The sequence below is a fragment of the Aureococcus anophagefferens genome (genome assembly GCF_000186865.1).
Source record: "Aureococcus anophagefferens unplaced genomic scaffold AURANscaffold_4, whole genome shotgun sequence".
Classification (NCBI taxonomy): Eukaryota; class Pelagophyceae; order Pelagomonadales; family Pelagomonadaceae; genus Aureococcus; species Aureococcus anophagefferens.
In genome coordinates, this window is record NW_008705564.1 from 395,144 (window position 1) to 411,329 (window position 16,186).

Below are 16,186 nucleotides of genomic sequence, written 5' to 3' on the forward strand. Positions count from 1 at the left end.
TGGGCGCGGACCTTCAGGTCCTCGTCGGACTCGGCGGCCGGGAGGGGCGCCGCGGCTTTCTTCCGGGGGTTGTCGTAGATGGGCGTCCCGGCGCTGCCGACTTCGTCGCGGGGGCGCTTCCGCGGCGGCGGCGGGTCCTCGGCGGTCAGGTCGATGAGCTCGATCTCTTCCACATCACTGTCGCTGACGAGGTCGACGACGACCGGCTCCGCCGGGGTCGTCATGGCGCTGGAACTGTGGCCGGAACTGTGGGGGTCTCAGTACGCTGCCATCGTGCCTGCTCGATCCACCCCCGGCCAGCCGTCGAACCTCGTCGAGTACGGCCGACGGACGCGGCCGCGCGTGCGCGCCGCGGAGACCAATCGGGCTGTCGTCGGCGCTGCCGGGCCGGCTAGGGGCGTCCTGGCCGGTGGCGTCGACGGGGTCTGCGTCTAGATCGACGACTCGGAGCGTCTCGCGCGCGCGTCCGCAGCGTTTTTGCCGCAGCAGCTTCGAAGTAAGAAGCCCGTGGACGGCCTGTCCTCGCGGGCGGTCGCGGCCCCTGGTAGCGGCACGCCTCCGCTGCGTCCCCAGATTAACCTCCTCGCTTCAGTGTCAGAGCGAAAGCCTGCCTTGAAGACGTAAATTTACCGCAGGCCCGGGCGCCAGCTCACGAGCTCATCAGCGTGGCCAAGCCTTCGACACTGAGCTCAGCTCGTAGCAAAGCACAAGCTCCTCGACTCACAGCACCACCGCACAAGCACCACCACCGAGATGGCCAGCCAGCTGACCCGGTCGCCCTCGAGCACCATCGACGACAGCGACGCCATGTCCACGACGTCGTCGTCGAGCAGCGCGAACCCGAAGGACGACGAGGTCTGGGACTCGGCGACGTCGGTGCTCGTGACCGGCGGCGCGGGCTTCGTGGGCAGCCACGTCGCCGAGGCGCTCCTCGCCCGCGGCGAGCGCGTCGTCGTCGTCGACGAGGTCAACGACTACTACGACGTGAGCCGCAAGGAGGCGAATCTGGACGTGCTCCGCCGCGCGGGCGGCGACAACGTAAGAATCTTCCGCGGCGACATCTGCGACGTCGCCTTCCTCGAGCAGGTCTTCGAGACCTGCCCCATGCCCCGGCGCGTCGTCCACATGGCCGCGCGCGCCGGCGTGCGGCCGTCCATCGACGACCCCTTTGTGTACGTCCACAGCAACGTCCACGGCACGACGCGGCTCCTCGAGCTCGCGGCGAAGCACGGCAGCGACTCCTTCGTCTTCGCGTCGTCGTCCTCCGTCTACGGCGGCTCGAAGAAGGCCCTCTTCTCCGAGACGGACGCCGTGGACCTGCCCGTGTCGCCGTACGCGGCGACGAAAAAGGCGTGCGAGCTCCTCGCGTACACGTACCACCACCTCTACAAGATGAACATCGCGGGGTTGCGCTTCTTCACGGTCTTCGGCCCCCGCGGCCGCCCGGACATGGCGCCCCTCAAGTTCGTCGACAAGATCTCGCGCGGCGAGCCCATCGACCGCTTCGGCGACGGCAGTAGCAGCCGCGACTACACGTACGTCGACGACGTCGTCGACGGCGTCCTCAAGGCGCTGGACCGGCCCCTCGGCTACCAGATCTACAACCTGGGCAACGGCTCGCCGACGCGCCTCAACGACTTCATCAAGCTCGTCGAGAAGTACACGGGCAAAAACGCCGTCATCCGCCAGAAGCCCGACCAGCCGGGCGACGTGCCCCGCACCTGCGCCGACATCTCCAAGGCGAAGACGCTCCTCGACTATGACCCCCAGACGCCCTTCCCGGAGGGCATCCGCAAGCTCGTCGAGTGGTACCAGTCCGCGGAGGCCGCGGCCGCCAAGTAGCCCGCGGCGGCCGTCGCCCGCGACGGGCGCGCCCCGCACCCAGACCCCTCCGTATCTGCATAAGTTCCCTTTTGCTGCAGTCTGCTCCTTGGTGCCAGCTTTTTCGCGCGGTGCCAACCACACCGGCGCCGGCCGCTTCAAATGCCGTGCCGGCCTTCAGGAGCGCCGTCCTGGAGCACGCGCGTCGCTCGTCCTGCGCGCGTGGCACTCGAGTCGCCCGCGACCTGGCCCGCGAGCCACTGTCCTCGCCGCATGCAGGACAGCCTTGGGGAGTGACGTGGAGCACGGCGCGCTGGTCCGAGGACTCCGCTGCGCGAGATTGAGTTGAAGCTGACGTTGTAGTGCACGAAACCGAACATCGTGTTCGAAGCGCATTCCTACGCAGCCCGCGACGGCAGCGCTGGCAAAAGCACCAAGCACAAAGCAGCAGCACAACCAGTTAGCATCACCGAAGGCACGAAGCACGCAATGAGAGACGACGACAACGCATCGACATCGCTAGACGCCACATCGACATCGCTAGACACCGCAGCGACATCGCGAGACACCGCATCGACATCGCTAGACACCGCATCGACATCGCTAGACACCACATCCACATCGCTAGATAACACAAGAGCGGAGTGGGCCTGGCTCCTCGAGCGCCTCGACCCAAACCACGATGACGACCTCTACGCCGCGCTGGCGCCGCTCCTCGCGCACTGCCGCGGCGACGCCGGCCCCGCGGGCGCGCCGCCGGCGACGCGCGAGATCCGGGCGCTGCGGCTCCGGTCCGCGCGCGCGCTCGCGCGGCGGTCCGGCGAGGGCCGGAGCCTCCGGCGCCGCTTCGGCCGGGCCGAGCGCGCCGGCGCGTCGGCCCTCGCGGACGCGACCAAGGTCGACGCCTACGCGTCGCGGCCCGGCGACGCCCGCGCCAAGCACGCGGGCTTCTTCCTCGGCGGCAGGAAGACGAACAGCCGCAACGCCGTCGCGGGCCGCGGCAAGCGGCACCAGAACGGCGCAGTCACGGCCCAGCCCGCGGCCGGCGGCCGCCAGGCCAAGTGGGCCGCGCCCGTGCGCAAGCCCCGGCGGAACCATAAGGCGAAGCTCTAGACCCATCTCCGCCGCGTCGCCCGGCGGACGCACGCGCGGTCCGCGGCGTCGAGGGCGTAGCAGTGGTAGCCGTCCGCGTCGCGGGTCCGCGGCTGGAGGACGCAGCCCGCGCTGAGGTAGGCCGGCACGGCGGAGAAGGACGACGTCGGCGCCGCGAGCATGACGTCCGCGGCCGCGAGGTGCGCCCACGCGAGCAGCGCGGTCGCCGTGCGGTCCCCGCGTTCGTCGTCGAGGTGCACCGCCGTGCCGTTCCTCCGGAAGACGTCGAAGCTGCGGGCGTCCGTGCCCTTGCCGCGGCCGGATCGCACGACGGAGCTGAAGACGTGCGCGTCGACGCGGCCGAGCTCGCTTCGGATCCACGCGAGCGCTCGTAGCACGCAGTCGTCCGCGACCCATCTGAGCCGCGGCTGCGTCCCCACGTCCACGTCGCCGCGCCGCAGGTGCGCCGCGACCGTCGGGACGCCGCGCTTGAAGGTCAATCGCGGCCGCCAGCTTTGGAGGCGGCACGCGAAGCCGTCCCGAAGCGCGGAGAACCACGGCCCGTCGCCGCCCTTCTCCAGCACGACCTGCTTCGCCGTCCAGTAGACCGTGCGGTTCCGCGACCGCCGCAGCGCCGCGTCGTCCCTCGCCGCGTCCGCGGGCGACTCGCGGGCCGCGCCGATCTTCAGAGCGCCCGCCGGCGGCTGCGCGCGCAAAACGTCCGCGCCGACGGCGAACTCGAGCAGCGACCGCTGGACGACGCCGTGGGGGCCCGGCGCGCGCGGCAGTTTGCCCACGGCGCCGCCGTAGGCGTAGCCGCGCGACCACGCGAAGCGCGCGTGCTCGAGCACGTGCTTGACGGTCGTCCCGGCGCCGTCGGGCCAGAGCTTGCTGTAGAACTTGGGCGCGCGCTTCGTCCTGCCGGCGCAGGCGTCGCAGGCGTTCCTCTTGCACGCGGCGCGCGCGGCGGCGGCGGCGAGGAGCACGCGCCAGCGGGAGGCTGGCATCTTAAGCGCGAGGCAGCCCGCCCATTGCTCGCTTCAACGTCTTCTCGAGGTCGTGGTTGACCTCGTTGCACCCTCTGCGGCATGGTGGCGCTTCCTCAGTCGGTCGCTGCTGGCGCCGCAGCTGAGCCGATGCCGCCGGCAGCAGCAACAACCACACCACCGATTCCAACCATCGTCGTCGCTGGGGCCACGCGAACGTGCCGGGGAAGAAGGCCGAGCTCGCGTGGTAAAATTTGCAGAACTTATCTCCGCCTCCGGCGCCTCCGCCGCCCGGCCGGCAGCGCGCGCGGCGCCTCGGCGTCGTCGCCGGGCGGCAGCGTCTCCGCGACCTGCCGCGCGAGCTCCCACATGCCGCCCTTGTCGAGGCCGCCGGCGCTCAACGCGTTCGCCGCCGTGAGCTCGCGGCGCAGCTCCGCGGCGCGCTCCGCCTCGACGCGCAGGAAGACGGCCAGCGGGTCCGCGGCCGCGCCCGTCATCTCGAACTCGTCGTCGTCGGCGGCGGCGGCGGCGTCGGCGCCGCTCCTCGCGTCCTCGAAGGCCGCGACGAGCTTCTTGAAGTACTCGAGGCCGTCCGGGTTGCGGTCCGGGTGGTGCTTCTTCGCGAGCTCGTAGAAGGCATCGCGCACGTCGTCGCGGCCGGACGACGCGTCGCAGCCGAGGAGCTCGAGCGCCGCGAGCCGCCGCGCGCTGCGCGAGCTGCTCAGGAAGCGCGCGAGCGGCGGCGCGAGCCGGCGCATCGGAGAGGTGCCGCTCCACCTCGGCTCGAGCGCCGCGAGCCGCCGCGATCTGCGGGAGCTGCTCAGGCGCGGCGCGAGCGGCCGCGCCAAGCGGCGCATGCCGCCTGTGGTAAAAGGTTCAGCATCACTTTGAACTTCAACAAAATGAGGAGGATACGTAATAAAACGCACCTTGTTAAGAAGTGAGAGGATGGCTGAGCTCTGAGAAGGAAGGTGGGTTGCTCGGCCATGTACGAGGACGAGGTGCCGGAGACGCCCGAGTCCATGGAGCTCGAGGGGCGCGACGACGACGGGCGGCCGGAGGTGCTCATCCTGGAGGACCACCACCAGCCGGGGATCCTCGAGGCGGCGCTGCGCTGCGACCACGGGTCGCCCGTGCCCTTCGACCCGCTGGCCCCGAGCAAGCCCGAGTGGTCCTTCGCCGGCGGCGGGCGGCCCGGGTCCATGGACGAGCGGCCGCGGCCCAAGTCCTCCGGCGGCGGCAGGCTGAAGAAGAAGCCGGCCGACTTCCCGTGCCGCGGCGACGACCCGCCGCAGCGGCCGAAGACGTCGAGCGGCCCGCGGCCGAAGACGCCGCGCGCGAACCGGCCGCCGAGCGGCGGCGCCTTCCGCCAGCCGTCGCCGGCGCGGCGGCCCGCGACGGCCGACGGCGCCGTCGCGGTGCGCGCGGCGCCGCGGCCGGGCTCCGCGCGCGCCGAGGACGACTCGCCCTTCCTCGCGGGGCCCGCGGAGCTCGTGCTGAGCGGCGTCGAGGAGCTGCTGCGCGCCTTCCACGAGGCGGGCCTCGAGAAGCGGGAGATCGCGGCGCCGGCCGACGTCGTCCGGCGGTTCCTGGCCGTGCACTACGGCGGCGAGCGGGGCGGCACAAGAGAGCGAAATGCCCAACTTCAAAGGCTCCTTTCTCGGCCGTTTTCCCCTCGTTTCGGCTGATTTTTGGACGAGCGGTCATCTCTCGGAACGGTCTCGAAGCGCGGATGCTTTACTACGGAACGCGCGCGCGCGGCACATTCACGTTGAAGCGACGTTGAATCTCTCTTGTGCCGCCCAGGCGGCGAGCGCGCCGCGCACGCGGTCCGCGCGACGATGGAGAAGTCCATGAAGCGCAGCGAGGTGCTGAGCTACCGCGCGGAGCTGTTTACCTTATTGTACGGCCTGGACCGCGGCGACGGCGTCGTCTACCCGTCCTACGGCGCGGCGTGCCTCCGGTGCCTCGACGGCGCGACGCGCGCGTACCTCGTCGAGGAGCGGCGGCGCTTCCCGGAGATGTCGCGGCCGCCGGGCCGCGAGAACCGGCCGCCGGGCGCCAAGGTCGCGCTGCTGTCCCTGCCGAAGCCGCGGGCCGACGACGCGCCGGGCACCGTGACGGAGCCGTGCCACGGGTCCGTCGTCGCGGAGTTGCTGCGGTCGTCGAACCTCGTGCACGTCGACGCGCTGTTGACGGCGTGCCGGCGGAGCGTCTGGCGCGGGTCGACGCTGGGCCGCGACCGGCCCCAGACGGCGGGGGGGACGCCGCGCCAGGCCGCCGGCGGCGACGCCGCGCCCCACGAGCAGGCGCTCCTGGACCTGCCGCAGCGGACGTCGCCGCGCATCCGCACGCCGCGGAGCGGCTGGAGCCCGCGGCTCCACCCGCCGGCCGTCGGCGACCACTGGGTCGACGCGGACCGCGCGCTCCTCGAGGTCGTGAACTGTGTGCAAATCAACCAGTGAGCTGGGACGTCGGGGCCAAACTTGAGAATTCTCTAGCTCGGTCAAATCAAAGTCGATTCGGCTGATTTTTGGACGGATCGATCGCTCTCGTCGAGTTCTCGGAGCCCAGCCGAAGAGCTTGCGTCAAAACATTCGAATACGCTCACATTGAAGTCGGGTTGAAGATTTGATGTGCACACAGGTCGTGAGGCTCGTCGCGTCCGAGCGGGACCACGCGGCGCGCGCGGAGCGGGAGCGGGCCGCGGCGGACGCGATCCAGAAGCGGTCCAAGGCCTACCTCGAGCGGAACCGAAGATTGAGGCGCCACGCCGACGCCTGGAGCTTGCTCTTCAAGGCGCGCCAGAAGGCCGCGAAGACGTCGGGCTACTCGCTGCGCCTCGACGTGCCCGCGCTGTCCGACGTGCTCCGCCGGGGCCTCGGCAGCGACCGCCGCGCGCCCGAGGGCGCGGATCTCGTCGTGCTCTACCAGGACTACCTCGCGAAGCACGCGGCGCTGACGAACCAGAAGCTGACGCGGAGCCACGAGACGCTGAAGCGGCAGGAGGCCGCGGCGACGGCCCAGGCCCACTTCTCCGGCCTCGCGGGGCACGCGCTCACGAAGACGAAGAGCGGCGTGTCGCGCGCGACGAAGGAGATCCTGCGCTGGCAGCCCTGGCTCGCGGACCGCCAGCACGAGAGCCTGGAGGTGAAGGCTCTGGTCATGGTGCTCTGGGACCACGGCCTCTCGTGCTCCGAGGACGTCGTCGGCGGCGCGCTCGACGGCCGGGGCTCCCTCTCGAAGCACGCGCGCAACTCGGCCCTGCTCACGTCGAACCTCAAGCGCAAGTCGCAGGCCGCGGCCGACGGCTTCAACAAGCGGAGCGCGGGCATCGAGGACGCGATGCTCGACGGCGTCTCCGCGGCCATCCACGCGCAGGGCCGCGAGACCGTCGCGTCGCGCGCGTCCGCGCGCTACGCGGACGCGTCCCAGCGCCAAACCCAGCGGCCGGGCGACGGGAGTTCCCGTGGGTCGCGCGTCTTCGACTACCACAAGGCGGCCTCGAAGATCCGCCAGCAGACGGAGCTCAACTACGGCTTCCACAGCGGCACGTCGGCCCACGATTTAGGATCAAAAATCCACGCGGCGACGCTCGCGAACATCGCCGGCGTCGACGACGGCGGCGACCGCCGCGAGTCCGTCGCGCGGCATCGCGCGGACGCGCGGAAGCACCACCAGGAACATTTGGCGGAGGAGGCGGACGCGGACGACGACGACGAGGCCTTCGACGACGACGACGACGACGAACAGCGACCGTCGACGCCGGCGCAGATCGCCGAGGCGCGCAAACAACACCAGGCGGAGCTCGCCCGCCCGAGGACGCGCGAGTCGCCGTTCTACGTCGCCGAGCGCCACGTCGAGGGCAGCGACGCGCAGGCCCACATGGAAAAGACGCGGCGGCCCACGTCGGGCACGCCGGCCGCCGCGGGGGCGCTGAGCGCGCGCGCGCCCGCGAACATCCACATCGCGCTCCCCAAAGCGGACGGCAAGCGGCCGCCGCGGCCGCCGTCGGCGCCCGCGATGCTCTCGCCGCAGACGCCCCTCGTCCGCAAGTGGCAGGTGGAAGCGCCCGAGGCGCCCGAGACGCTCCACGAGCCGAGCCTCGAGCGCGCGCAGCCGTCGGTGTGCGTGTCCCTCCAGCCGTCGACGGACGAGTGCGGCGAGCCCGTGCACACGGCCGCGTCCTACCGGGAGACGCGGCCGCCCGTCGTCGCGCCGCCGGGCTTCGCGACGAAGCCCGTCACGGGCGTCGCCATCGCGCGCAAGGACGCCGAGAGCCGCGCCGCGGCGCCCGCGCGGCCGCGGCCGCCGGGGCCCGTGCGCACGCTCGCCGCGCCGGCGTCGCCGTCGCGCGCGCTCCGCAAGGTCGGCCTCCACTTCCCGGCGCACCTCGGCGCCTTCGCGGCGCCGAAACCGCGCTACATGGACCCGCGAGCCAAGCAGATCGCCGCCGTCGCCGAGGCGTCGAAGCGGTCCGCGCGCGAGCGCAAGGGCTCGTGGCAGCCGGGCCAGTGGCACCAGAAGTGGCAGCCGAGCTCCGCGCCGCCGCGCGTCCAGGCCCACGTCCTCTTCAACAGCGAGCTCGTCTTCGACCCAAAGTCCGAGCACGACCGGGCCGCCGTGCGGGACCGCCTCGAGGTGACGGCGCGCTACGGCGGGCCCAAGCCGCCGAACCTGGCGCACGCGGGGCCGCCGGGCACGTCCCACCGCATGCTCGCGCGCCCGCCGCGGACGGGCTCCGCGCCGACGAAGCGGCGCATCGTCGCCGAGAACGGCGCCTTGATGGTGGGGGCGTAAAAAGAGTGGCAACTTGAAGTTCAAGTTGCCGGCACAGAGCAGTCGACTCCGGGAGAGCCGTCGCAGTGCACGTCGACGCCTCGCGTCGCGATGGTCGGCTGCGAGAGCCCGTCGCGGCTCGACGCGGTGCGGGAGCTGCGATCGATGGGCAGCTGTTTGGGCCTCGAGCGCCTCGGCGACCTGGGCCTCGAGCGCGCCGTGCTCTGGGACCTCGTCTCCGCGGACCTCGCCGCCTGCGACGACGCGGGCTTCTTCGCGGCGGCGACGCACCGGCGGCAGGCCGCCGCCTTGATGGCCGTCTGCAAGCGGTGGCGCGGTCTCCTCGGCCCGCTGAGCCGGTCCTGGAAGGCGCGCGCGCGACCGCCGCCGCCGAAGAAGCGCGCGCTGGTCGCGACGACGCCGGCGCAGAAGAACTCGCTCGCGGAGAAGTGCGACCTCGTGCGCCTCGCGCGCTACGAGACCGTGAGCCTCGGCCGGCGCGAGGCCTACTTCGACGTGTCGTGCCGTCCCATCACCGTCAAAGCCGAGGACGACATGGAGCTGCTCAGCGACCTGAGCACGTGGGGCGAGCGGTTCCTCGACTTCTGGGATCGAGGCGTGTACGCCTGCGCGCGCTGCGAGCGGCCGCTCTACGCGTCGGACGACAAGTGGAGCGGGCCCTGCCTCTGGCCGTCGTGGCGGCGGGATTTGCCCGGCGCGGCGCGCCACGCGCCGGTCGAGGGCTACAACGGGTACGTCGTCGACGTCCACGAGCTCTACTGCGGCGGCTGCGACCTGTTCCTGGGCCACGCCTTCGCGGACGCGCGGGACAAGGGCGACGCGCACCCGGACGCGCGCTGGAGGCACTGACTCCTCTCGCTGTCCCTCGAGTTCGTCCCCGAGGGGCGCTGAGCCGCGACGCGCCGTTTCACCATGATGACGGGCCCCGTGGGTTTCTCTCTCGAGAACACCCGGGGCCCCGAGAAGACGGCCGCCTTCTTAATACGCCGCGGTTTTGATCGCCGCGTTCGTCGGGTCGTAGGGCGCCTTCGCGTGGAACGTCGCCGGCCGTCGGCGCCCGCGGTCGCCGACGGACCAGGCGCCCGCCTTGAGGAAGTCCAGGCTCACGGCGCCGCCGCCGAGCTCCCGGGACGCGGCCGCGTGGACGTAGCCGTAGGCGAGCGTGCGGCGGAGCGCGTGGCTGTAGGCGACGGACCTCACTAAACCGACGCACTCGTCGCCGCGCCAGATGGTCTCGGACCCGTGGAGCGGCGCGTCCGCCGGCGGCGCGGCGTCGTAGGGCGGCGCCGCGTCGTCGGCGTCGACGCTCAGGCAGACGATGCGCTTGCGGGCGAAGGCGCCGCGCCGCTTCGCGGCCTCGAGCGCGGGACGCCCCAGAAAGTCGCCGTCCGACTTGAGGCGCCGCGCGACCGTGAAGCCGATGCCCGCCTCGAAGGGCGTCTCCGCGTTGCTCAGGTCCGCGTGCCAGTGGCGGTAGCCCTTGTCCGCCGAGAGGCTGTCCATCGCGCGGTACCCGGCGTCTAAAACGGGCGCGCCCGACGCCGCCGCGACCTCCGACCCGCGGCGCTTCACGGCGGCGTACACGGCGTCGCAGCCCGCCCGGGGCACGTGGAGCTCGAAGCCGAGCTCGCCGACGAACGTGAGGCGCAGGAGCTTGCAGCCCGCGACGCCGGCGATCGTCGCGTCCGTTTTCGCCGTCGAAAAGGGGAACGTCGCCAGGTCGTCCAAAAGCCCGCCGACCAAAGGCGCCAGCACTTGGCGGGACCGCGGGCCCTGGACCGAGAGGACGCCAAAGTCGTCGGAGACGTCGTCGACGCGGACGTCGAAGGCCGCCGCGCGCGCCTCGATCCACGCCAAATCCTTCGTCTGCGTCGCGCCGCCCGAGACGACGTAGAAGGCGGTGTCCGACAGCTTGGTCATGGTCAGGTCCGCCTCGACGCCGCCGTTGGCGTCGCAGAGCACCGTGTAGGTGACGTCGCCGGCGGCCTTGTCCGGGTCGCCCGCGCTCATAAACTTGGCCGCGGCCGCCGCGCCGGGCCCCTCGAGCAGGAACTTGCCAAAGTAGGACTGGTCGAAGAGCGCCGCGCCCTCGCGCGCCGCGCGGCACTCCGCGGCGACGCGCGGGAACGACGCGCCCCAGCCGAACGTGAGCTCGCCGTCGACGGCGTCGCGGTACGCGTCGTCCGCGCGGCTCGGTACCCGGCCGTCCGCCTCGGGCCCGCCGCCGACCCAGTCCAGACGCCAGGCCGAGCCTTCGTCGTCGTAGGCGCCGTAGTAGTCGTAGGCCCGCGGCGCGCCGGGCTTGGCGTCGGGCTCGAACCACCCGGGCCGCTCCATGCCGTGGCGCGACTGGAAGACGCAGCCCGCGGCCAACAGGCCCTGCTCGAAGGGCGACGGCCGGAGGCCCCGGCCCGCGAGGTGCTCGTCGTGGGGGAAGACGACCGCATAGGTCTTCGCGTAGGACTCGTGCGTGCTCCGCTTCACCCAGGCGCCGTCCGAGGAGCAGTCGCCGTGGAACCGGCGCGCGTCGGCCCCGAAGAGGTCGCGCGTCGCCGCGCCCGTCGCGACCCAGTGGGCCAGCTCCTCGCCCATGCCGCCGGCGAGCATGATGCCCATGGAGTTGAAGCCGCAGCAGAGCCAGAGGCCCCGGGGCCCGCCCGGCGCCTGTGTGGAAATCAACCACTGGTTTGGGGGGTCCCCACCAAACTTCAGAACTCTCTATCTCAATCAAATCGAAGTCGATTCGGCTGATTTTTGGACGGATCGATTGCTCTGGTCCAGTTCTCGAAGCACAGCGAAAGAGTCTGGTCCAAATCGTTCGATTACGCGCTCATTGAAGTCGGTTTGAAGATTTGATTTCCACACAGCCCGGCGCGGGGCCGACGAGCGGCTTGTGGTCCGGCGTGAACGACTCGGGCCCGCAGACCGTCGACTTGATCCCCGCGTCCTCGACGCTCGGGCAGCGGCGCATGTGGTTCTGGATGTTCTCGTCGAACGTCTCCCAGTCGAGGTCGAACAGACCGAACGAGAAGTGCTTCTCGTCGTCCGCCGACATGCGCCAGAACTCCGGGTTCGTCTCGTAGCCGCCCAACGCGAGGGCGTCGCCCTGCGCCTTGAAATAGATGGACAGGTCGTGGTCCCGCACGTTCGGCAGGCCGCCGTGCATGCCCGGCACCGCCTCCGTGACGACGTACGCGTGCTTCATGGCCAATAACGGCAGCGGGTCCGACGGCCGGTCGACGAGGTTCTGCACCGCGGGCGCCCAGGCGCCGCCGCAGTTCACGACGACGGGCGCGTCGACGCGCCGGCCGTCGTCGAGCACGACGCCGGCGACCGCGTCGCCGTCGCACGCGACGCGCGCGACGCGCGCGCCTTCGGAGAAGACCGCGCCGTGCCTCGCCGTCGCGACGCGCCGGTAGCCGTCGACGACGTTGAAGGCGTCGATGGTGCCGTCGCCCGGCGAGTAGAGCGCGCCGGCGACGTCGTCGACCCTCAGCAGCGGGTGCGCGCGCCGCGCCTCGCCCCCGTCGAGCATGCGCGCGTCGATCCCGTAAAAGGTCCCGAGCTCGACGAGCCGCTCGTACTCGGCGACGCGCTCCGCGTTCGTCGCGATGAAGAGGCCGCCGTTCTCCGTCCAGATGCTGCCGGCGCGCGCCCCCGCGGGCTCGCCCTCGAGCTCCGCGACGGCGACCTCGAGCGCCTTGCACCGCGTCCGCGTGACGTCCTGCAGCTCGACGTCGACGTAGTTCGGCCGCAGCCGCCAGAGCATGCCCGCCGTGTGCCACGTCGTGCCCGCCGTCAGCGCGTTCTGCTCCAGGAGCACGGTCCGGAAGCCCTGCGCCGCGAGGTGGTAGGCGCAGGACGCGCCGACGGACCCGCCGCCGATGATGACGGCGTCGGCGCGGTCCGGGAGCGGTTTCGACGCAAAGCAGCGGTGTTGGCCTCTTATGAGCGGAGCGATGCGGGCGGCGAGCATGGTGGTTTGCTTTCTCGGTGGCCAACCGCGGGCTCGACGCCGCCGCCGCGGTCCAGCCACCTTCGAAGGAATTGCCACAAGAAAGTTTAGCCTGCCCACGCCACTGGAAAATCGACGATTTTGGGCACCTCGACCGCGGACCCCCTGCTTGTCTCATCGTGATGGACGTTTATCTGGGGCTCCGGAACCGCAGCCGATCATGCTAGGTCATCGATTGGCACAAGTTATGGCCGAAAATGTCGGTTTTTGGAGATTTCCGGCGTGCGCGAGCGCCACGTACGCGTGTCCACCCGACGGCGGCGGGTGCCACGCACGTCCACGCTAGCCCAGGGAGTCCGCCCGGTCCCCAGGCGGTCGCGCGGGGCGCCGAAGCGAGTATATACGGCCGTATACGACGCGTTTGTACTGGTTTAGTACGGCTAGGGTGTACTGGCGAGGCACCAACGGCAGGAAAACAGGCGCGCAGAGCACCGTTTCGATGGCCGAGCGTCTTCTGGAGTCGAGACAAGATGTCTCGACGCAACGCCAGCGCCAGTCCGCGTTCGTGGGCGCGTCGTCGCTGTAGACCGTGTTGGTGTCGTTTTCGAGGCGCTGGCAGGAGGCGCCCAAGCTGTAGCTGTCGAGTGCCGCGTTCACCTGACGCGCGGGCCAGCGGAGCCCCAGTGATCGGTCGTGAGAGGGCATCGGAACCGCTCTGGACGTCCAGGGGCGTCGCGGCGCCGCACACTGGCTCGTTTTGACCGCCGCCAATCGATGAGAATCGAGGAACCGAGGCCGTAGGGTGGTCCGACGGTGGCGAATGCCGGGTTTCGCGAGACATGTTCTTCGTAGCAACCCTCTCCGCACTTCCTCCGGAGAAACCCGGCATGCGAGGTCCGGAACACGTCCAACACGCGCCAGCCGTCGCGAGAGAACGCTCCGACGAGGCCGTTGCGTTTTCGACGACGCCCGGACCGTCTCGCGCGCGGCGTCTTCGCAGTGGTCTGGCCACGGACGGTCCCGAGGCACATGCGGGAGCGCGCGGCCCCACTCCCCGGGGGCGCCGCGCACGCGCTGTCGCGGCGGCCGCTCTCCGAGCCGAGCGCCTCAGCTCCCAAAGGGCAAGGTCGACCGGGTGGGCAGGGTAAAAAGTGCATGTTGTGAGACACAGCAAACATAAATTTCGCGAACAATCACAGCAGTGCTAGCGGGTCGAGGCCAGCCAGTGCGCCCGTCACGGGATTCGATCTGAGGCGCCGCCTGCGGGTCTCGGAGGACCAGCTCTCGAGCCCGTCGACGCGCGTCGCCAGCTCCGTCGACTCCGCGCGCCGAGCGAGCGCGTGACTCCCAAGTTTTCCGCGAAGAAAACCTTCTCCCGACGATGGCCGCGCGGCGCGTCGTCGTCGTCGGCGGCGGCGTCGCCGGCGCGTCGATCACGCGCGAGCTCGCCAAGGCCGGCTGCGAGGTGACGCTCCTCGAGCGGTCGAGCCAGCTCTGCTCCGGCGCGACGTGGCACGCCGCGGGCCTCGTGACGCGGTTCGGGGGGTCGTCGAAGCTCAAGAAGCTCCACGTGCGGTCCATGGAGCTGCTCGAGGACATGCACGAGACGCACGACGTCGGCCTCCACCTCACGGGGTCCATCCGCCTCGTGGCCAAGGGCGACGACGCGCGCGCGCTCGAGGCGCGGCGCCACTTGGAGCTCGCGAAACTCTACGACGTCGAGGAGCACCCGACGCGGCTCCTGGCCCCCGACGAGTGCGGCGCCCTGCACCCCCTGCTCGACGCGTCGACGCTCGAGCTCGGGCTCTACACGCCCCACGACGGCGACATCTGCCCGAACCTCCTCACGTACGCCTTGGCGAAGGAAGCGAAGGCCGCGGGCGCTCGAATCGTCTTCGAGGCCGAGGTGGCGTCGCTCACGCGGGTGGCGCCCCGCGCCTTCGACGTCGCGACCAAAGACGGCGCGCGCTACGAGGCCGACGCCGTCGTCAACTGCTGCGGGCTCTGGGCGCAGACGTTGAGCGCGGAGCTCGGCCTGGAGCAGACGCACCCGGCCTTTGTGATCGAGCACCACTACGCCGCGCGCGGGCCGCGCCCCTTTCTATGAACGCCACCCGTCACCCGATGTCTCGCAGGTCACGGAGCCCATCGCCGCGCTGAGGGAGCTCCGCGCGGCCGGGAGCCGCGCGCCGGTGCTCCGGGACCTCAAGAGCTCCTGCTACCTGCGCCAGGAGCAGGACGGCATCCTCGTCGGGCCCTACGAGCACCTGCCCGCGGGCGCCGTCCACGACGAGTGGGGCCGCGGCGGCCCGCCGAAGTCGTGGGCCTGGGACCTCTTCCCGGACGACGTCGACCGCCTCGAGGACGTGCTGATCTCGGCCATCGACACGGTGCCGGCGCTGGGCGACGTCGGCTTCTCGAGCGTCGTCAACGGCCCGACGATCTGGGCGCCGGACGCGCTGCCGCGCTGCGGCCGCACGGAGGTCCCGGGCTACTTCGACTTCAACACGCTCACGTACGGCATCGCGCACTCCATGCCCCTGGCCGAGTACCTCAAGGCCGTCATGCTCGACGGCGAGCAGCCCTACGATTTGAGCAACGAGTGCGACCCCCTGCGCTACGGGCCCTGGGCGACGGACGGCTACGCCAAAGCGAAGGTCGTCGAGACCTACAGCGCGAACAACGCCGTCGGCTGGCCCTTCGAGAACCGCGACGCGGGCCGGGGCGACGTGGCGCGGTCGGGCGCCGCGGAGGCGTTGGCGGCGGCCCAGGCGCGGCGCGGCGCGCTCATGACGTCGTCGGACAAGACGGGCGTCAAACTCGCGCTCGCGTTCGTCGGCGAGGCCTCGGAGCGAAAAGAGCGCCGCTTCGCCGACTTCTCCTGGGCGCCCCACGCCGCCGCGGAGGCGACCCACGTCCGCCAGAGCGCGGGCATCTCCTGCGCCGTCGGCTTCTCCAAGCTCCGCGTGACGTCGGCCGACGACTCCGCGATCGAGGTGTTGCGGTCCGCGCTCACGAACGTCGCGCCCAAGACGCCGGGCCAGTGCCGCCTGACCTACGCCCTGGCCCCCAAGTCCGGCCGCGTCGTCGCCGAGTTCACGGTCGTCAACGCGTTTGGCACGGGGCTCGGCGGCGGCGGCGGCGACTCGGGCGACTTTTACGTCGTCGGAAGCCGCGACGCCGCGAAGCACGACGCGGAGTGGCTCCGGGGCCGGGCCCGCGCGCTGCTCGGCGAGGACCAGACGGCCGTCACCGTCGCGGACGCGAGCGACGCGCTGGAGATCCTGCTGCTCGCGGGCCCGCGGTCCAAGGACGTCCTGCTCGCCGCCGTCGACGACGCGAAAGCCGTCGAGGACCTGGGCTTTTTGAAGTTTTCCACGGCGCCGATCCGGGTGGCCAGCGTCCCCTGCACCGTCGCGCGCGTTTCTTTTACGGGCGAGGCGGGCTACGAGCTCCACTGCGCCGCGGACGACGCCGCGGCGTTGTACGACGCGTTGCTGGACGCGGACGCGTCGAAACGGCTCGGCCTCGC

General features: G+C 71.3%; 3 protein-coding genes across 3 annotated transcripts; 2 read left to right on the plus strand and 1 right to left on the minus strand.

The window, feature by feature from the left end:
• Positions 1-674: 674 nt before the first annotated feature.
• AURANDRAFT_69683 (hypothetical protein) lies at positions 675-1,920 on the plus strand (the record flags this gene model as incomplete). The annotated part of the gene is made up of 1 exon (XM_009035978.1): positions 675-1,920. One exon carries the CDS (start codon positions 754-756, stop codon positions 1,840-1,842), a length of 1,089 nt encoding a protein of 362 aa, XP_009034226.1.
• Positions 1,921-9,233: 7,313 nt separating this feature from the next.
• MsrB1 (selenoprotein) lies at positions 9,234-9,587 on the plus strand (the record flags this gene model as incomplete). Its single annotated transcript, XM_009035979.1, has 1 exon — positions 9,234-9,587. A coding segment is annotated over one exon (354 nt), but the record flags the coding sequence as incomplete, so codon positions are not given.
• A 90-nt stretch (positions 9,588-9,677) lies between these two features.
• Positions 9,678-12,675, minus strand: SDH1 (hypothetical protein; the record flags this gene model as incomplete). Its single annotated transcript, XM_009036447.1, has 2 exons — positions 9,678-11,363; positions 11,563-12,675. 2 exons carry the CDS (start codon positions 12,673-12,675, stop codon positions 9,678-9,680), a joined length of 2,799 nt encoding a protein of 932 aa, XP_009034695.1.
• Positions 12,676-16,186: the final 3,511 nt, after the last annotated feature.